Source organism: Perna viridis, chromosome 15 (assembly GCF_037379345.1).
Source record: "Perna viridis isolate PV_CMFRI_1.1 ecotype Kerala chromosome 15, ASM3737934v1, whole genome shotgun sequence".
Classification (NCBI taxonomy): Eukaryota; Metazoa; Mollusca; class Bivalvia; order Mytilida; family Mytilidae; genus Perna; species Perna viridis.
Genome location: NC_142459.1, coordinates 14581630 through 14605290, shown reverse-complemented (window position 1 = coordinate 14605290; position 23661 = coordinate 14581630). Strand labels below are relative to the sequence as shown.

Below are 23661 nucleotides of genomic sequence, written 5' to 3'. Positions count from 1 at the left end.
AGCCTTTGAATTTTTGGGAGACAATGTGTTTTGTTTTGTTTTGTTTTGTTTTTTTTCGTTTTTTCGTTTTTTTTTTTTTTTTTTTTTTTTTTTTTTTTTTTGTTTATTTTTTCCTGTTTGTTTTGTTTGTTTTTGTTTTGTTTATTTTTGTTAAATTCTTATATCTGCATCATGCAATGACGACGCCTATTCAAACTTCAAATCGTGGTCATTATGATTTTTTCGTTGAACTTTAACCGCATGTAATAAAGAAATGTTTATAGGTTAGGCTTTAATTATTCAAACTGGAGACTATTCGGTTACGTTTGAAGTATAAACAGTGGTATAAAACCAGAGAAATTCAAATACATATGCCAATAGTAAAATTTTATCTTTATTTTATGTTTGACGTTTAATTGAGTATAATGTCATATGCAGTCACATATTCTTACACAAAAAACACACAATTATAACATCAACAACAACTCATATGAGTTATCACGATCCCATAGTCTCTATTTAAAAAAATAAAGTTTATATCTACTACGTAGAGATAAAATACAATCCTTTTTATTATTGTTTCCACTTAAAGTTCGTAGTTCATATTCATTACAGAGATATATCAAACCGCACTTTTATCACAAGATAGATCTGTATCGTTTCGTTACAGCCTTTGGGACATTATTGGTGAGGAACTGGAATAAAAAAAAAGTTCAAGTTTCATTTAAAAATTTGTAATATGTGCATTCCTGGACGTAGAAAGTACAATTCGAATGCGCTTAAATACAAATGATATTGTGTAAAAATGCATTCCAGAGTTAACATTATTTAAACTTCTTTCCGATCAATAAAATGATTGATTGGTTGTTGTTTAACGCCCTAAGGAAGATATGGGTTTTTCAGGACGAGAACATTTCTGTAAAATGTGATACACTCAAAAAAGGCTACATATTTTATGTAGGGGCAATTTGGGAATGTTTTGATTGTATTAAGGAGTTGGACCTAGGGTATGGGACCCAAGTCTTACAAATCATTGGAAGGTTTATATTCAGCATCTTACAACAATATCATTTAAGCATCAAAGTAACTTGGACTGATTTCATTCTGTTTCAAATAAAAGTTTGATATGTTTGTATCAATTCAATTTCACCAAGCATATCAAACTTTTATTTGAAACAGAATGAAATCAGTCCAAGTTACTTTGATGCTTAAATAATATTGCTGAATATAAACCTTCCGATGATTTGTAAGAGTTGGATCCCATACCCTAGGTCTACCTCCTTAATACAATTAAAACATAACCAAATCGCCCCTACATAAAATCATGTACCAAAATTTGCAGAACATTTCTTTAATGTAACGATTACATTTTTACCTTGAAATATGTTTCGTAGAATTTTTAGAATGCGATTTATAACTCCCCGTCTTCCCGCCTTTATCTGGAATATTTCTGTCTTCAGACGGATGTGATAACGACGCTAGTGACCTGCCAAGGACAGCAAATTAAATGTTGAAATCTGTACGGATCCGGTAAAAATGGAAAATGATGAATAATGCTAATAACACGCAACTTTGACAATGTTGGTACATAATTTACGGCCTGTACAAAATCAATTGTTTGTCTTAGAAGTGTCAGGGGATGCAATACGACATGATTAAAGTTACTACAGAGTGACAAGGAACTTGAGTTATCTTCCTTTGATGATAAAATTGCTATGCATTTAAAATTATATTGTGAATAAGATTTCGTGTAAGGATTTTGTTCTGTTTTGTTTTGTTTTTGTTTTTTGTTTTTCGTTTTCGTTTTTGTTTTTGTTTGTTTTTTTGTATTTGTTTTTTATCATGCTTTTTCCAGATTCCTATAGAAAATAACACTTAATTATAGGTTTAATATCAGATGTTTTTCATTATTTATTTTCAGAAAAAAACTTCTTTATTTTTCGAATGTGCGACATACATCATAAAAATTGGGATGAGTTGTAATACTAGCATACGGCAAAGTATTTGTAACAATCAAATTATACTTAAGAAATCGAAAAAGAAAATTAAAAAAAAACACTTCAGGTGAACCACTGGTGTCCACAATTTCCATGGCCTACAGTATCTATGGGCAAAAATATCCGGCATTCATAAAGAACTATGTGTTGTCGTGTATTAAAATTTCTTTTAGGCGAAGTGTCCAGTATTGATAAGCAGATTTGGACAATTTTGTAAACATTCGGAAGCTATGTTTTGCCCATCTCTTTCTTGTAAAAATCTCAGATTCTATTTGTATTTAATCACCGAAGTGAGCAAACGTTTTCCGAGACTTGTTAGATTCTCAATCGCATTTACAAAGGTAGATGGAATGAAGCTACCATGATGCTCTTTTAAACTCCTGAATTTATGTGCAAATAACCGGATATGTTTTTGTTTTTGGTTGTTTGTTTGTTTGTTTTTTTTTTTGGCCATTAATATACAGGATGTAGTTCATAATACAACCATTAACGCTTCCTGCGGGAGCGTACTATTCGATGTACACAGGAGATATGTCTTTATTAGTGCGTCATAAAATGGGGTCCCGGGGTAATATCCATTCCGATGTTATAAAGGTAGCATTTGAAATGATAACATACCCTTGTGGTGAAACACGCATTGCGTCAAATTCTTCATCCCACCTACTGCGATATGTATCGTCCAATTTTAATGGTTCCAAACTATAACTGAAGAAGACAATGAAAAGTCCTATAAGATCTTTTTAACATTCTTTAGATATTTTTTGATTGAACAGTAGAGTTTTAGTTTCCTATTTCAATTGAAAAATAGTTAAAAAAAACAATTGAATTTGGTTTAATATTATTCAAAGTATCATTTTTTCAATTGCTGAGTATAGGTTAAACCATGTTTGTACGTGTTATCAATTTTCACTCACGTTAGAATAAGGTAAGTATATTTTTTTTCTTCCTTTGCATATTTCAAATAATACCGTGGATAGAAGTTTATATCGTATCTTTGTTATTATCATCATAAACAGCATTTCACAATAATTCACGACCTCAAATCAATTTCTATACATACGTCTTTTTGCTTAGAATGTAAACAGGATCGTCATTTATATATCTTAGATACGAAGAAGCTCTACTTCTGTTTGATCTGAAATGAAATGTAGATACTTAAAAGACAAATAAAACGGTCGTGTAGGATATGGATGCATTTATAGCTTAGTATTTCAAAGCATGTTCAAATTTATTTGACGCTGATTAATTTCATCATTACGTTCAGTTACATATATTTAATAGATTGGACGCTTATAAAGAAAACCTGTACAAACGGAATGAAAACAAAAAGCTATTGAGGCCAATATTACAATATTACTCGACTGTTTACCATTCCGGTGCGCCTAGTCCATGCAAAAAGTTGTAAATTGTCCGGGTAGCTCACCCATTGACTATTGTTTCTTTGCACGTGTTATTTTGATTATCTTATTTTATTGTGTGTGTGTTTGTATTCCTGTCTAGTCTCTATCCTTGGAATTCATTCGTTAGATTTCTTGTCGAATTAGTTTTATTAAATATTCTTTTTCATGGATGATATTTAAGTCATTACATATAGCTTACCGTTCTTCTGAACTTGTCGTTAAAGGAAGTGACGTAGTTGAACCCCGGAAGTTACTGTATAGTGATGGCAGCGAAATGTTTTTACTCTCTGAAGTATAATATGTACTCTTCGTATTGTAGCTGCCCGCATCTGACATATCCAATTGACTGTCAGATGACCACGACGATGAATGAGATGAATTCGACGACGATGATGCATTGAAGGGTAACTGACTGCAACAAAAATGTGTGATAGTAAAATACCTGGCGTGTACTTCTCAACTAGGAGGAAAAAACTAACAAACAGGAAAATGAATGTTTAAATTTAAAATTGATAACTGTTGTAGTGCATTAATTCTAGATAAAGGCAGGTGATTAAAGAGGTAGACCAAGGGTAAGGGATCCAACTCTTCCAAATCATTGGAACGTTTATATTCAGCATTTTACATTAATCTTACTAATCATCAAAGTAACTTAGATTGATTTCATTCTGTTTCAAATGAAAGGCTTTGGTGAAACTGAATATGATACAAACATATCACTGATTTCAAGAGTTATGTCCCTTACCCTAATTTGCTACTTTGTTTATACAGAAATAGTACCTCGTAAGCTTGCATTTACTGCACAAGTATACATAGATTATTCATTCATTGTATTTATTCATTGTAGTTACAATAGGTAATTACAACTACTGCACAAATAGTTCATAGTTTTAAGACGAGAATAATTTGATTAATGAACAAACATTGAATTATCATAACTTTAATGACACAAATCTAACTTGAATTAAGTGTCCTAGCTCAGAAGAACCTGTATTTGGCGTATGTGCAATATCATACACCAATGGGTTATATTTGGATTTTTTATTTGTACATTGGTCACAATATTATCACAGAACTTTTGTTAAGACACATATTTATTTCAATCATTAGTAAAGTAGCCTTCAGGTATTTTGAACATTTAAATGTTCGATTTTACATACTTTCAATTAAGAGACAAGTACGACCCCCTGGCAACGATATATCTGATTATGGTTTTTTCTGATGAAAATGTTTTAAGTAGCACTCCAGCTAAGAATCATGCAAAATGTGATTCATGGGTAAAAAGCCTACATATTTTTATTTTTGATATTTTGTTTGAATTACCATAGTAAACAGAAATTGACATTCGGTTTTTCATTTAACCCGTGTTCGTAGGAGATAAAAATTATATGGTATACACTGTAGATTTCAAAATTAAGGGAGATAACTCTGTAAATGTCATTCAAATATAACAGAATCTATTGGATTTTCAATGTTGATTATCTCCTAAGAGATAAATGAATGAATAATTACACATTTCATAATATAGACCCAACTGACAACTTAACTTCAAAAATAAAAAAAAAATATGTAGCCTTTTTTGGGTGTATCACATTTTTCAGATTTGGCATGATTCTTACAAAGACAGCTACTTAAATTGTTATCGTGTGTGGTCTTGGACAAAAGTGAGTCCCCTTTTTTTTATTTTCCCCATAGAAGTTATTTAAAAGTACTAACAAAAAAAAAACAATAGTGTAGCCATTTCATGGGCACCTTTAATGAATTATCATTTTGTAAAATGGAAATATTAAGGGAATTAATCATGATTAGGATTTTAAGATTTTATTGGCTCAGTCCTATGCAAATATCAATGATAACATTGAAATAAGAATTATTGAGTCATAATTTACCAATGAAAGCAAACTTAGTTTTGACATTATTTTATGTTCTATTAAGTTCAATATATTTGTATTTCAAAGTTATCAGGTGGTGGAATGGGGTACCCCTGGCGTGTTACATGCTGGGGTTGTCAGGCTATATGACGGAAAACCTGACCGCAAACCATAGTGGTGCACCGTGTTGGGAAAGATGCCACGTTCCTCGCACGTTAAAGAACCCTGCTGTGGTATTCGATAGGAGTAGGAACCTTTGCGCTCCGCAACAGGATGCTAAATTGCCCGACCTTACCCATCCCCCTTTTTCCAGTGGCAATCAAAATTTGTCCACCCTATTATCCTTGTGACCCATCCTTTTTTGTCATTTCATGTTCGTTTTATCATCCATTTCATGTTCATTGTCTGAATATAGCTGAAATATTGCTGCTCGGACGTTAAACCCCGACAAACAAACAAACAAACAAAGTTATCTTATTGAATCATCAACCCAAATATAATAGACTTTTGGTTTCTTTCTTTCTGTTGATGACACTTTTAACATGATTGTTATATTAAAATAAAATTGTTATGACAAAATGTAATTTTATATAATTTTTGGTTGGAATTTAGAAAATGGGACTCACGTTTGGCATTATGCTTAAAATTCAATTATTCAATATACGTGTTCCGAAGCAATATTATTTCAAGCATGCCACGTTAATATCTTTTTGTATTAATAAAAAAAATATTATAATCGGCGCACAACAGTCTAATTTACAACTATACACAATAAATTATATATTTTATTAGTTTTGAATAAGAATGTTAATAATAAGATGATTAATGAAAAAAAATTATACACACAGCACAATACGTACTTTCTGATTGTTATAAAATTTAAAAAAAAACCATCTTCGATAAGACGAAAAAATGATTCAATTGCTTAATTTCACTTGTTATTGTATAAATAATTTATTATATTTAAATATTCATTTTTATAGGAATATTTAAATCAAAACTAAGATATAAAAATTTTTCACTTTGAAGTTCATATCTGTTTTCTTGAAATGAAATTCCAAACAATTTTAAACACATGGAATGTATTTTCTATGATCCGGCGATATTCAAATATATTTTTTCTCGTACATCAGTGTCTATTGTTGACGCTGATTGATTTAGTGGGCTCTACAGTTAAATTGTAACTAATCTATTAATATTCAATGACATCAATAACACATACTTTTTAGTTCTATAAAATTTAAGGGTTTTTTTTTTTCAAGACATCATAACAATTTCATATTTAATAAATAATAGCACTATTCAAATTCTCTTCTTTTTGAATTGACATAAAGAAAATTTAAGGTTTTTTTCAAACTTTAATTAGACCTATATTGAAAACACTTGTTGATTACTTATTTAGTACTTTTTAGTGGAGTCCGAGTTCCTCATTTACTTTTGTTACTTTGTATGTATGATTTCAGTTACTTTATGTTCTTTGTTGTTTGTGGCTGTTTTCCATGTCTGGTCTTTGTCCCTGGATTACATTTTTTTTATTACCGCTATAACCTTGGTTCCCTTGATTACTCTTTATAGCATTGACATTTGAAAAAAAAATACAATATTGGAGTCGTATGTATTTTATAATGAATATTTGATTATCCATGCAAAATATTCTCATTATAAATTAAAATATTAATTTTTTGTTACCTGTATTGATTATGTTTTTCATTACAACATAATATTAAATGGTACCATTGCATATCAGGTACAACGCAACCTTATTGAAAATTGATAGATATGTAGGGAATCAATAATTACCATCCCCCCCCAAACAAAAAGTGCACAAAAAAAATAGAAATGAAAATTTCAATAATTTGAAGTACCAGTCCATATAAATTTCAGACATTGCCTATGGTAAGGTGTTTCATGGTGTAGAAAAGCGAACGGAATAAACGATGATGTTTTGGTCTATTTATGCTATACTTTTATGTTTGTCTGTTTGTTTGTTGGGGTTTAACGTCCGAGCAGCAATATTTCAGCTATATTCAAACAATGAACATTAAATTGGTGATAAAATGAACATGAAATGATGATGAAATGAGAAAGGAATGGCACACAAGGACAATGGGGTCAACAAACTTTGATTGCCACTAGAAACAGTGAGAGGTGGGTATGGTCGGGCAATTTAGCCTTCTGTGGCGGAGCCATATGGTTCCTACTCCGGGAGAATACCACAGTAGGGTTCTTTAACGTGCGAGGAACGTGGCATCTTTCCCAACACGATGCACCACTATGGTTTGCGGTCAGGTTTTCCGTATTATAGCCTGACAACCCCAGCATGTAACACGCCAGGGGTATCCCATTCCACCACCTGGGGCACACATCCCAGTTGCTCTGTGGGCAGAGCGCCCTGGCCCCCGGTTAGGGTTCTAAGTACTATTTAGTCGCCTTTTACGACAAGCTTACGACAATTCTTTTGACACGCGGACCTGCACGGGGCATACTTTTATGTAACCATAGTCCTTCTTGTATTTAGATCTTACCTTGTTGAGAAAACAAAATTTAATCTCGCACTTAAATCAACCAAAGCAAACCAAATCAAGAACGATAATTCTTGCAAATTGCTAATTTCACGTACAATCTATATTAATTTTATCTTAAAAGCACAAACTAAAAATGAAGACTGGTTATATGGCCTTTTTTTCTGAACAAGAAATAGAATAAAATTTTGTGGGTTTTTAACCTGTCTGATTTTTATAAGGACTGTTATTTAAGCATTCCTAAGGCAAAAAAAATAATATGTCATATTGAATTTATATCAAACAATTCATTCTGACAAACAATAAGTGGTAATTATCAATAATTATGACAACTTTATATATGAATATGTTTAAGAAGCAGTCCAATTATAAATCAGACAGGAGGTGATTCATACATGTCAAGAACCCACCGAATTCAGTTTTATTTCATTTTCAGAAACCATTATAGATCAAATAACCAGTCCTTGTTTTTCATTTGGAGGTTGCGGTTTTTGAGATAAAATGTATTTAGATTGTACATTAAATTTAAATTAGCACTTTGCAAGACTTATCGTTCTTGATTTGTTTTGGCTGATTTTAGTGGGATGTTAAAGAGTAGTTTCCTCAAAAGTACAGATCCAAATACAGAACGGGGTATTGTAACACAAAAATATTGCATATGTAAACCTGATCATTGGGTATTTCTACACGATGAATCAGCTTACCACGCTTACCGTAGGCAGTGTCTGAATTTTATATGGACTGGTACTTAAGAAGCAGTCCAATTATAAATCAGACGGAAGGTGATTCATGCATGCCTCACGTTTTTATTGCACATATTGGAAACATAAGTACACTTTAAAGCATATATTACCCTTCAACGTGCGATTATGTCAAGTTCGATGAAGCCAATATAACATGTAAAAAAGCTCAAAATCTACAATTAACAACCAAGAAATAATGATTTAGGATCGTATTTTTGTTCTAATGTATTACATCTATCGCCGTAACATAGATGTAAACATACTTCTAGGTATTGAATTAAGCAAAACGTAATTAAAAATACTGAATTATTTTGTATTCTCAATTCTTACCCATATTTCTTTTCTCTACAAATAACATGTTCTGTGTATTTACATTCCGTGTGGACGACTTTGTTGTGTGGCTTTCGAATCATTGGCATACAAATTCTTAAAACTACGGCTAAAACGGAAAGTGTAGCAACAGTGGCTAATGCTCCTATTATAACCTGGTCTTGCACAGTAAGTCCATCACTAATCTCGTTTTGACCAGTCACCGTTGCGTTTAAAATTCCTATCTCTTTGTTAGATTCATTCAAGCGTAGTATTGGTGATGGGTCTGGTAACGTAATTACCAAATTGTCGGTTTCCATTTTTGATCTTGTCTTGTTCTTGCTCGATTAAACTGATGTTCTTAGTTCGTTCATGTAGAAAAAACACTTCAATGTTGACCTAAAACAAGACAAATACACAATTAACAACATATTTTAACTATTTTATATCTTTAGGAAAAGCTTAACCATTTTCAGTACAAACAGTGAATTTTGTTTGCGTCAAGAAAAACAATATTATCCATAGGTGTCAAAGCAACTTTTGCGTTACAATAAGGTGAGCATGTGTTCGGGCATTTATATAGCAATTTGAATATTTCAGAGAAAGTTATATCATCTTATATATCACATATCTATCTACGTCACAAACATAACAAAATGAACAAATGAACAATTATATGTGTATTATATTAAGTCCATAAATTATATTTTAACTGCGTTTTTATTCGAAATCTGAAGATGGTGTTTGTTGTATATGGAAGAGTAATCAAGGGAACCAATGTTATAGTGGTATTCAAAAGAATGTAATCCAAGATCAAAGACCCGACTTGGAAAACAGACATACACAACAAAGAACGTACAGTAACTAAAATCAAAATACAAAGTAACAAAAGCAAATGAGCATGGACCAGGTACACCGGTAGGGTAAGCGTCCTCTGCTTTTCAAGAAACAGTATTATTTGTCAAAAGTCAGATTGCTAGTAGATTACTCGAACTTGTGTATTGGACAATTGAGTCATATTTGTGGTATTGATAGGGTATGTAAGACTCGTCACGTGGCTCCGTGGTTTCATGAGAATGGGTCTTCGTCTACCATTCAAATGCATGGAGATTCGTCATTAACATAGCATTGAACTCACCATTAAACGCAAAATATATTTTTATGTAAAAATACTGACAAAAATTGACAAATATCTAGTTTTACAGGATAAAAAAAGTTACGAAAAACATAAAACAGGAGATTTTTCATTGTGATGCAGCGTTTCGATTTACCGGAAGTAAACAGTAAAATGAAGATCCGTCTTCGAATTTCAATACGTTTTACTTCGGAAATTCCAGAAGGGAAACTGACATTACAACGAGACTAGCAAACTTTATTGATTATTAATGAACATTATCAGTTAATCAGAAAAGATAATTCAAACAATATATTCGATGTGTAATTTCTAAGAAAAAGACACTTAAGTAGCTGTCTTTGTAAGAATCATGCAAAATCTGAAAAATGTGAAACACCCCAAGAAAGGCTACATATTTTTATTTTTGTAATTAAGTTGTTTTATGGGTCTATATTATGAAATGTGTAATTATTCATTCAAATCTGCCTGCTCTAAGGAGATAATCAATATTGAAAATCCAATAGATTGTACTGAATTTCAGTGTCATTTACAGAGTTATCTCCCTTAATTTTGAAATCTACGGTGCATTCTTTGCAATTTTTATCTTCTAAGAGCATGGGTTATATGAAAAACCGAATATTAATTTCTGTTTACTATGGCATTTCAAACAAAATATCAAAAATAAAAATATATAGGCTTTTCACCCATGAATCACATTCTGCATGATTCTTAGCTAGAGTACTACTTACAAATACATCATTAATTTCATTACGTGTTTTAAACAAATAACAGTGGATTGTTTACCCACATACCGAACAATTGAACAAGAAGCTTGAACGAATCGTACTTTCACAAATTGAATAATATGAAAGATAAAAACATAATTTTGGAAAGAATAAAATTAATAATGGAAGTCATGATTAAAACATGATAGACAACAAGAATGAATAGTTTTCTTTGAATTGAAACAAAATAGTTATCTGCTCACATCTAAAATAAATTGCAATAGAAATTCTACTTACATGGAAAATTATTGTAATACATCTTCAACTTTAATTTGTGTAGCATTTGTTTTCGTGTCGAATAAAAATAATATTGAACAAGCTTGATAACTGATTTATGTCGTCCAGAAAGGGTTTCCGAAGACTCAACAATTTTTTTCTTTTTCTTTTTTTGTGGGGGAGAGCTATTGATTAATCTGGCATAAAACAACTATAACGGAAGAAGCAAAAATTATCTTACCGATAATCCGCTCATATGTCATGATTCCCTACATATAGACACTGATAGAAGAGACTTGTTTTTACATATTATTGATAGTAATTAAACGTATTTGTTTTCTCACAAAATTGCATACCATGCACATTGAACTAAAACAAACAGCCTTCTACAATTCAAAAGATTTATTATTACTGGATGATGGATTTGTTTAATGTTGTTTGATCTTCTAAATACGGTGCGAAATGCATCTTGCTCGTGTGTTGGTAATAATGAGTCGATTGACTTCTTAAAATGCTTGAATGTTAATGTTGTAATGAATGTGGTTTAGCAATATGGAACGAAAAATGTTCTATTACTTTTTTGTAATCAAGTCTAAGGAGGTAGACATAGGGTAAGGGACATAACTCTTGCAATCAGTGATATGATTGTATCATATTCAATTTTATCTAAACCAATCAAGCTTTTATTTGAAATAGAATAAAATCAATCAAAGCTAATTTGAGGCTTACATGAGATTGATGTAAAATGCTGAATACAAACATACCAATGAGTTGTGTCCCCTACTTTAGGTCTACATCCTTAAGTAACCCCTTTCTTGCGATATCCAAAGCATAAATCATAATTAATTCAACTCTTTTTTCGGTTTTCTCTTGATTTAAAATTTTCATCGTTTTTCTGTGTCAAAAGTTAATTATGTGAAAATATTATTTCAAAGACGAAAATAATGTTCAAAGACAAAAATTAAAATAAATTATTTAGTACCAGTACTTACTTTAGCGATTAAAGTGTGTTGATTGGATGTTATTAAATCCAACAGTATCAAAAGCACTTGAATCGTTAGATATTCCTTGTCAAATTCCACTTGAAGAAAGCTTTAAGTCTCATAAATAATTGCAACAAGTAAAAATTCGTCACGATATTTACTTTAAGATACTAACCACTAATAATATTGCAGACACGGCTTAAACTAACATGCACACTAAACTTGCAAAACTGACGACAGTAAACCAATCAAAACGCAAAAAAATCCATTGATATTCCAAATCTATCAAATTTGATTGAGAATGGGCGTTCGATTACAATGCGAGTATAATTGACCTCAATATGGTTTGTTTGTTACACAGGTGCAAATTGACATGTAATTAACTATCGGATTTCAGGCGATGACTACACAATCAACTATTATGATGAGTAGTAAAGTAATATCATTTAAATATATACATGTATGATCTATCTATCTATCTATCTATCTATATATATATATATATATATATATATATATATATAGAAAGGTCTGAAAAATTCCCAACGATGTTAGAACTCTCAAATTTGCGATGCAAATTTTTGGTTGTTCTATCCGCGGGACTCGAACTCGTACCGCTGTGACATCTATGGCAACACCGCCTGCACAAAGTCCAGCGCCCTAGACCACTCGGCCAGCTAGGCTATATAGAAACTATAGCTTTCGTTTGGCCGGGTCAATCCTCCTCGTAGGATTAATCTAGGGTTGTAACTTAGTAAACGATGTATAGTAGTACGGAACAGTTCATTTAGATGTTATTAGATGTTAGACCACTCGACCAGCTAGGCTATATAACGAGTGGTCTAGGGCGCTGGACTTAGTGCAGGCGGTGTTGCCATAGATGTCACAGCGGTACGAGTTCGAGTCCCGCGGAGGGAACGACCAAAAAATTCTAACAGTTGTGAATTTTTCAGGCCCATCTATAAGTTAACGTTATCTTCCCTGTATCAATTTGATCCGATGGAGCAGTGTAGCGAATAGAGTCTTCCATTCTGAGACGTTATATATATATATGTAAAGAATTATGATATTTACATATCCAGTCTTTGACAATGTACAGTCCTTGTATGGGGAAAGCATCCCATTCTATGGTATATGGGGGACAGAAAATGAGAAGTGGGGTATAGGGATAGTTTATGGGGGGTGGGGATTTTGTGAGCTGTACCAAAAAACTGTAAATATTGACAGGATTTGTTAAAATAATCAGATTACAATACTGTAATACTGTAATATACTTCATTCAAAGGACGTTTGTTGTAGTGATCTGCGATTTTTTCATCACCTATACCTTTTGTAAAATGAATCATCCAAAATGAAAATATTTTACTGCATTATCTAAAACGAGTTCAAGTCATTAAAGCAGATGTTTGAATTATTCTATATTTGATTGCCCGCACGTATGGTTTATATTTGACTCTTTTTGGTACAATGTCTATGGAAGAAATTAGTTTTTTTTTGTTTTTTTTTAATGCATATGATTTACTGATTATTAAAATGCACTTACTGCATGCATGGATTTCAATTAGAAGAGATGGAAATGAAAATGGTTGTACACTGTTTTACCAAGAAGTAGCAAATTAACAAACATCAACGATTGACGGATCGATGACCGTTGACTGATTGATAGCTGACGGTTCGATGACCGATGACCGGTGACCAATCTGATTGCAGTTTTGTTATGTAAAATGACGTAAGATCTGTTTTAAAGAAATGTAAAATAAAAGTATACATTGATGTTAAAATCAATTACATTATATAAATATTTGTGTAAAATTGACAAAGAAAACAACAAAACCGTAAAATACATTGACCATGTGGATCGGTTTGACAGATCGATGACTGACGGGAAACTGAACGGTGATCGATGACCGATAGCAATTTTTGTTGTACGGATCCTTTCAGGTACTCTACCTGTAGAAATGCAGCATCAATAATTCAATCAAGATCGAACACAGCAAGCCCCCCCCCCCCCAAAAAAAAAATGATCACCTAAAACATTATTGTCACATAGCTAATACCGAAAGTGCATTTTGTATTTTCGTGAAAAGGTCATAAACATATATTACGCAATTTATGACAAAGAAATAGAAAAGAACAATTAACATCTAATTATTCTATTTCATTGGTTAATATATGTATCTGTAAATTTTGATATGTTCATTTATGACGTTCAGGTGTGTTAGAAAGGAACAATTCATCATGTTTTATTTTATGACGTTTAAATTTTTAACTTGTTAGTGTTGGTAACGTATATATTTTTAACATTTTAAAATTAGTAAATATGTCAAAATTAGACCCCAAATAAATCACATGTACATATATCATTATGAAAGGGTTAGAAAAGCTAATTAAGGATTAAAATATTAATGTAATATGCATCAATTTATGTAATTCCAACTACAAATATGTAAATCTTCTATTAGATTTATGTAATAATGTTGGGTTATCGCATGCATATTGAGGTATATTATCGTCAGAATTTTATATTGCACGAGTTTACGAGTGCGATTTATATTCTACAAAGGATGTTATTCCCCTATATCCATGCAATAATCTTTTCGTTGTGTGTTTGTTTGTTTGTTGGGGTTTAACGTCCGAGCAGCAATATTTCAGCTATATTCAGACGATGAACATGGAATTGATTGCCACTAGAAAAGGGAAGATGGGAAAGGTCGGGCAATTTAGCCTCCTGTGGCGGAGCGCAAAGGTTCCTACTCCTATCGAATACCACAGCAGGGTTCTTTAACGTGCGAGGAACGTGACATCTTTCCCAACACGGTGCACCACTATGGTTTGCGGTCAGGTTTTCCGTATTATAGCCTGACAACCCCAGCATGTAACATACCAAGGGTTCCCCATTCCACCACCTGAGGCACACATCCCAGTTGCTCTGTGGGCAGAGCGCCTAGCCCCTGGCTAGGTTTCTGAGCACTATTTAGTCGCCTTTTACGACAAGCTTAGCGCTGCTGCAGGCCTATTCTTTTAAACATCCGGACCTGCACGGAGTTTTTGTTGTGTGACAATACTGCACGCATGTAGACATTCAGTATAATTGAAACAGATTTACACAATTATATGTATAGGTAAGAGTTGCAGTTTGCATTCATCATTACATTGATATAAGTGAATGATGTACTTCTACATATTGTTTTGAAAAACGTAAATGACATGTTTTACACCCAAAATGTGTTGTGTTTTTCTTTTCAATATGTTTCCATAATTTCACAATCCAATATATCCGGCATACGGAAAATCGAGGGAACCAGGATCATGTAATAAAAAACACAAACCAGGACAAACGCATAGATAAAATGAAAAGACACACGCTATAAATTGGAAGCATGATCAAGGTGCACCGTAGGTGCAACCGTCCTCTGACCTGTTCTTTCGGAATATGTTTGAAAAAGATTTTATGTTTATTCTTAGCATTATTTACGCAAATTTCTGTTATTTCAGCTTTCGTTTTAGACAGGCTTAATTTTATTACACGACTGGAATGACATGACACTCGTGACACATACATATAGCCAAAAACTACTTATAAAACAACGTATTTCTTACAATTCATTTTAAAAAAATCAAAGTTCTGTACCTACCATTTCATTTCATATTTCGAGCTTCATTGTTTAAAGCATTTATTCATATCTGTCGAAAAGTTTAAATAAAACAATTGCTATCATTTAATACAGTTTATTTCTTTTATTTGGTCTGGAGTTCTTTTATATTACAATTAGACAGTCCATTATTATCCAGAAAAAAAAACACGAGTAATTTGTTTTATCACAGTCTTATATTATGTGTACATAATGTATGTAGGCGTGGTTGAACAAAAAACTTGATTAACACTTAAACTTTCAATAGTAACCTTCTTGTCGAATCAACATATCAACATTTGAATTAATGTCAATGTCAACCAATCTGACGGTCAAATTGTCTTAAAAAACCCCATTATCTATAGGTCACTTTATTTCAATTGTAGCGGAAATAAATTTAGATAAATTAATTAAACGCATTCAAACTAAGACGGCAGTCGGAACTAGTGGTTTACCTTTTTACACGGACGGTTGATAACTAAGACCAATATTTGTGGTTTGAAAAATTATTTTATGAATGAAATGTTAGTATGTGGGTGAGTGATAATTGATATCAACTGGTGCGTTAGAATATATTATTCATTTATTTTTTCGTTATAAAGAGTAAAGAACACGCCCGTCTGTTGGCGGAATAAATGTTCAAAATGCTTGTCTATCCCCTACATATGTACAACAAACACAGCAAAATTAACCAAAAAGTTTCTGTAGTGATGATTTCAATGGTGTAGCAACACAACCCTGTTTCAGAAGCCTAATTGTAAGAAGTCTAGCACGATACAAAAAGTCTTCTTATTTTCGGCAAGCTCTAGTATAAGGCAAGAGTTGCGATATGAAAGCTTCATGCATAAGTGTTGAAGGAATGTTGCCACAGATGAAAGAAAAACTGACAATACAGAATAGAAGTCTTCGCGCTTGTCGTATAGTTTGGTCGCAAGTAGTATTTTTATCTCACGATCTTCGGTATAGATGCAGTGTGTAAAATTCCCGAAACTAGGATTGTTTAACGACAATACGTCATCTACATGTATAGCGTGGAAACTAAAATCTAAGGCTAAACGATGTTCTCTCTTTTGGATCCGATCAGTCATAAAGTCAACCTCAGAAGAATGAACGAATAGGTCAGCCAGTAGATATGCACAATGTGTTTGCATTGGAATGCCGACCATGTGATAAAAAGACACTGGACAAATATGTTTTTGATAAAAAAATCAATTTCCAATATTTTGAAAAATGTATAATTCGGTATATTTTAATGATAATATTGAATGATTTTTACACCGTGTGAGAAGAATATAAAAGTATATATTAAAAGTTGACATTGTAGTATTTCGTTAAAAATGAAATTTGGATTCTATAAAAAAGTGTCTTTCGGACGATGGAAAATGAGCAATCAAAGATGGATGTAGGTATTATGGTGGTAATTAGAAGATCATGTGATTCAAGAGCTGTAAGGTACAGAATATCAAGACGTGTGCTTAAGACCAACGGCTTTTAATAAAAGCAATAAATGTACGAAATGGATATCTGAGATACAAATATATTGCTGAGTAATATTATACAGTCCTTGAATCGATCCACGCAACGATTTGAGGGATCGATGACCATTGACTGATTGATTGCTGACGGATCGATGATCGGTGACCGATCTGATCGCAGTTTTGTTATGTAAAATGACGGAAGATCTGTTTTAATTAAAGACATGTAAAATAAAAGTATAAATTGATGTTGAAATCTGTTACATTATATAAATATGTCTAAAATTGACAAAGAAAACAACAAAAACCGTAAAATACATTGACCGCTTTGTGGTCACGTGATGCGATTACCAGTTAAATGGACCGGTTTGACGGATCGATGACTGACGGAAAACTGATCGGTGATCGATGACCGATCCCAATTTTGTTGCACGAATCGGTTCAGTTACTGTATTAATAAATAGTAATCAAGGGAACCACGTTTCTAGCGGAAAGCCAGTCTTTTTAATTCATTCCTCTTCTTAAAACCATGAATTATAATACTGGGATTAAAAATATGGTCTTAATGCCCCTATTTATGGAGAACTTGATACTAAAGAACAATATACTAAACAGTTTGAATGCACATTGACCTAAAAGTGTCTAGGACTGTCCACGCTCGTCTTATACTACAAAACAACAAATTTGTTATAAGTGACAATTTATGTCCTTGTACCAATAACAGGTAGCGTGTTTATATGATCACAAATAAGTATGTAACGTTTTTTTTTTAACGCTGTACATCATTGTAAATATATGTATGTTATTACAATAGTCACATCGTAGAATAGTTGTGATTTTAATCTTTGAGTTAAAACTTATTCATATACGCATACGTTTGTTAATTGTTATTTTTTTATGTGTGTTCGAGTCTATCTGTAAATTCGTCAATATGAAAAATAAAGAAACGTAAAGTTGGATTCTAATTACCAAAATAATAACCTATTCATTGTTGGTTTCTATTACGGTATGATACACGTACTACATATAAGGCCAAAAACCTTATCTCATGTATCAATGTATTAAAAGCACTTTTAACTCAGGGAAATAATAAAGTGTTCATAAAATAATATGAAGATAATTTCAACTTGGTAGGTGCACCATAATTGTATAGGATATACCGCAGAAATGAATGAAAATTTACAGCAAACACGTTTTCAGCTATATGGAGCTATCAATGCATTTAACCATGTACAACAGTATGAAGCAATGCTAAACCTAAACCGTATCTACTTACATAGGTTTTGTCATTACACACATATGAGCTGATCGAACGCAAAGCCAATTTCAAAGCATAAAACCAATCATTATTTTGAACAAAAAAGGATATCTTAGTTTAATACTTTTTTTTAAATTTTAATAATAAGTTGCAAATATTTCTTAAATGCTCCTTTAGGTTAAACCTTCGACTGACATGTCCTTCGGAATACAATGAGTTGTTTTGCAATGTTTGTAAATGGTATGAGGTATGAAAAAGTTATTATTTTTTTAAAAAAGATACATGTACCCCATAGGTAACCATAAAACTATGGTTCTTGTAATTAATGGAAAAGTCAAAAGTTTGATGAAAAACGATTTAAAGGTTATTTATTTAGTTATTCTTGCTTTTTGTCTTCAAATAAAGTATGTGTGAAAACTTCACCAGGCAGTTGATTATTAAGTATATACTTAGTATCTTACTTTAGGACGCTTACCCTACCTTTGCACCTGGTCCATGCTCCCAGTTTTAGTTGAGTCCGAGTTGCTCATTTGCTTTTGTTACTTTGTATGTATGATTTTAGTTGCTTTATGTTCTTTGTTGTGTATGTCTGTTTTTCATGTCTGGTCTTTGTTCTTGGATTACATTCTTTTGATTACCGCTGTAACATTGGTTTCCTTGATTACTCGTTCATACGTTGTAAAATTTATTGGCATTCTTTAGTATATGTGTGTCATTTTAGTTTTTTTATGGGGGATGGGGATCGATAAAAATAATCATAGTAGTTGTAATATTTCAAAAAAAAGATTAACTAATAACGCATGATTAGGAATATGTCGGGAAATATGATTCATTATAATATAACATAACTTTTAATTGACGTCTACAGAATTTTCTTTTTATGACAAATATTTGATCATATATTTTTCTTTCAGAATGTTTTAGGTTGAATTGTAGACTGACAAAAATTTCCGACATATTGTCTTGCCTTTTATGTGTAAGTTCAAAGAGAAATGTACTTAATGATTTGATTAATTAATTAATTGCACTAAATGACATTATCAGCGAATATAAATTTATGTTCGTTATAAATGTTTCTTTAAATGATACAAATAGATAATATTAATCAGAACATAAACATCTTTGTTCCACAACTCGTCACCGGTGTATCGTATATTGACCACAACGATGCAATATTTCATGAAATTATACATTGTTATTAAAGCTAAACATTCCCTTTTCAGCCACAACAAAATCGTTCTAAATAAGCTGAACAGCCTTGGGCTGGATATGTTCATTCCAGTGGGGTTGTTGTCTCTTTGACACATACACCGTACCTATTCATGTAATACCTTATATTGGCATAATTTGTCTGCTTTGTAACAGTAAAAATAAAAAAATGAATGATCACCTTCTCTTTCTCCCCAAAGGCAAGGGAATCTCTGAATAAACCTAATATAATCGAATCGATGATAAATTACATAATTAAAGTTTATCATCTATTTGAAAAAAAATAATAAAATATCTATAGTAAGTTTGTTAATCATTGAAAAGTAAGAATGAAAATACAAATGCTGATCTTTAATTTAACAATAGAAAATTATACTTCTTGAGCAAAGAGTTTTAATCTTTGAACAGCATCAGATTTAAACATTAAGTGCATTTATCTACGCTTGCTAAAAAATGGAGGATGCAACATACTATACGGAGAATCTTTTTTTGTTTTTGTTTTTGTTTTGTTTTGTGTTTTGTTTTGTGTGTGTGTTTTTTTTGTTTTGTTATTTTTTTCACAGTGGTAGATACAGTATTACTCCAATTTATTCAAATATCTTACAATAAGATACATGCTGTATACTTTACCTTACAAAGAATGTGTGACTATTTTTACTTGATTGTGATTTAACAGAAAATGCGCTTTTACCCCAACATGAAATCTGGAGAAAATTGTCAACTTTTGACTAAGATAAATATAATTGTTCTCGTAAATGAACACTATCAGCATAAAATAAAACAAAGTTTACCTTAAAATGAAAGTTGTGCCTATTCCTTTACTTCTCTATTATGTAACAATACTAATTATGTTTTGACAGATGCGACCATATCACATTGTTATTTAACTAAAATGACAATGACATCACAGGAGTAGCAATCCGTCAACAATACCACAAGAACACAGTTCCCCGCCCTACAATGCAGTGAAATTTCGTGGGAGGCCAAGGATGACAACCCAGACGGAAAAAGTTGTAATGCAGTGATTGGAAGGCAATATATGTCGTCTTTATCGCATTTAAGATGAATAAATTAACTATATATAGCGACGCCGTTGTAAACATTATAATCTCAGGTCAACTTGGGCCACATTCCCTGACCACAGAAATGACCGATTCACATTTTGATTCAGAAGTAAACATTAGATGACATGGATTGTTATATCGCAATGTTCTTGTTCTGGACAATATTGATATATATATGTATAAGTGTCGTGTTTACTTAGATTTCAGAATATGACCAAAAAGTTGACTGATTGTAACAGACGAAAAACAATTTGTACGAATATGGTATTGCACGACTTTTGCTTTTTTTGGAAAACACAGGGCTGTACAAAATGTTCCAACGGTTACTATTAAGATATACATCGCTAAGGCGTAAATTGCGCCCTCAATCTAACAGATAGAGATTTAAGTTTGTTTGTTGGGGTTTAACGTCCGAGCAGCAATATTTCAGCTATATTCAGACAATGAACATAAAATGGATGATAAAATGAACATGAAATGAAACAAAAAGGATGGGTCACAAGGCTAATAGGGTCGACAAATTTTGATTGCCACTGGAAAAAGGGGGGATGGGTAAGGTCGGGCAATTTAGCCTCCTGTGGCGGAGCGCAAAGGTTCCTACTCCTATCGAATACCACAGCAGAGTTCTTCAACGTGCGAGGAACGTGGCATCTTTCCCAACACGGTGCACCACTATGGTTTGCGGTCAGGTTTTCCGTCATATAGCCTGACAACCCCAGCATGTAACACGCCAGGGGTACCCCATTCCACCACCTGGGGCACACATCCCAGTTGCTCTGTGGCAGAGCGCCTAGCCCCCGGCTATGTTTCTGAGCACTATTTAGTCGCCTTTTACGACAAGCTTAGCGCTGCTGCAGGCCTATTCTTTTAACACTCGGACCTGCACGGGGCTAAAGATTTAAGACAATTTTATGGAACAAAATTTACCTATGGAGATATAATTTATCTGTTATACCACAAAATATGATATGACGAAGTTGTAATATCAAGGAGGTAGACCAAGGGTAAGGGACATGACTCATGAAATCAGTGATATGTTTGTGTTATATTCAAATTTCTCTAAGCCTCTCAAGCTTTCGTTTGAAACAGAATAAAATGAATCCAAGTTAATTCGATGCTTACATACGATTGATGAAAATTGCTGAATACAAAAGTTCCTATGATTTTTAGGCGTTATGTCCTTTACCCTAGATCTACCTCGTTAAAATCCTAATAATAACAAACATTTGAATTTTATATTAAAAAAATGAAAAAAGTACATAACTAGTTTGTTCATTTTTCAACGAATATGTATGAATTTTTGAATTCTAATTCTGGTCCCGTCACCACAAAACTTAATGAAAAATGTTTAACTGTGTGACGTCATTGATTTTAAAGACTTCGAAAAAAGTTACTACGGAAGTATTTTGTTCACGTTTTGTGGGGCAGAGTCTAATTTCAACAGTGGTAGAATAATGATATTCACCTAAGAAGATTTGACCATTTTACTCATGTTGTTAACCCATTTCAGCGTAACCACCCTATTTGTTTCCGCCTCCGCACAGGATAATCTTTTTTACCTTTTCAGATTGAATTATGACTTAATTTTAACTGTTTTGTTTACAGTTGACTGGTATTGTCTTCCAAACAAAAATGTCTGATAATGTAGATTTTTTGTGTTTCAATAACCAGGTTAATATACACAAGTTAATCATTGATAGAAAATGGGTTTTTTTTCTCTCTCTATCACATTTTTGTTTATTATTATTGACCAGTTCACATTATTCTTTATAACTTTACCTCATTAAGTCACGTTTTTCTTTAAAAAAAAGTACTTCATTATATAATATATTTGTGATAAACATCATTAAATATACCACGTTGTGTTTTTTTTAATATTTTTTTGTTGTCATTCCGAACTATGTAAGTATTTTTGAGACAATAAAAAAGACTCTTGGTGTCATTTATTTTCTGGTTTTCTTGGTTCATATAACAATAACCATTTATATACTGATGTCCTAGTCTAAGACTTTAAACATAACAATAATCCTCTGTTATATTTATACATTTGTTCAATTTAATGGTTAGGGGATTTAGTCATTTCGGAATTTACCATCGAAGTTCAACACTTTGACTAGACGAATAACAATATTGTTCGTTCCAAACATATTTACTCGTACTGTATGCATAGGCAAATGTTAAAGTAGTGAAACAAGTGACAACAGTAGTTAACAATGTTTACAAAAAAATCTCATTATGGAAGAATTATAGATCGCGGGTTAACATTTTTTGCGGTATTCAATATCATAATGCATTAAATCAAGACTGACGAAATAGCAAAGGTTTTATACACAACGCAAACTGATTTTCAAAACAAAGAAACAAAAAAAAGAATGCCATGCTTTTTCTCATTATAACTACTCTACCAATTACAATTTATAACCAAATTTCTGAATTGAATATAAGGTAACCATAACTTGTGCTGTTTTATGTACATTTTACTCTGTACTTTAAGCTAATAGCATCATGACGTATTTTATTATATAATCTTCCTAATTGTTCGTTTTGTGTCCACGTCCTTGTTTTACAACTATATTAGGACTATTTTCGTCAAAACCTGAGCTTAATAAATTAGAGTGGTGTGTTAAATGGTACAATATACATATGTACAATAATAAAAAAAAATTAATTAAACAAAGTAGTCAATGGAACCAAGATTCTAGGGGAAATCAAGAGAATGTAATCCAGGGACAGATAGGGTAGGCATCCTCTGCTTGTATAGAAACACGGTTTGCGGATGCCTACACCGCGAGAATAGAACTAATCGAACCTCATATTAAAACTCTTTACATTGTTGCAGTGATCACATAGTATATAGTTAATCAGCCAAATGTGTTTTTTTATAAGCTTGCATAATCTTTACACAACTTACTGAATTATCTTATGTTATATGACTTACATGCACTAATGAAAGAGTTCTTTTTTGTATTTATTTTTGAGAACCTATATATATGTTTGCTTAGATTTACAGTTTTACTACATGTATTTCTTTTACGATGAGACATAATGAATTTGCCCACACGGGAATTTGGTCGTAAACATTTTAATCATGGGTCAACATAAAA

General features: G+C 32.1%; 1 protein-coding gene across 2 annotated transcripts; it reads right to left on the bottom strand.

Annotated features, from left to right (window-relative positions):
* Positions 1 to 357: 357 nt before the first annotated feature.
* Positions 358 to 20413, bottom strand: LOC148597075 (uncharacterized). Of its 2 annotated transcripts, none has more exons than XM_088564055.1 (7): positions 20285 to 20413; positions 8843 to 9220; positions 3576 to 3788; positions 3037 to 3111; positions 2595 to 2681; positions 1355 to 1465; positions 358 to 674 (listed from the first exon to the last, which is right to left on the bottom strand). In XM_088564055.1, exons 2-7 carry the CDS (start codon positions 9139 to 9141, stop codon positions 644 to 646), a joined length of 816 nt encoding a protein of 271 aa, XP_088420181.1. In that variant the 5' UTR covers positions 9142 to 9220; positions 20285 to 20413; the 3' UTR covers positions 358 to 643. The 2 variants fall into 2 exon arrangements, with proteins under 2 accessions (XP_088420181.1, XP_088420182.1); XM_088564056.1 differs by lacking the exon at positions 20285 to 20413 and adding an exon at positions 11929 to 12031.
* Positions 20414 to 23661: the final 3248 nt, after the last annotated feature.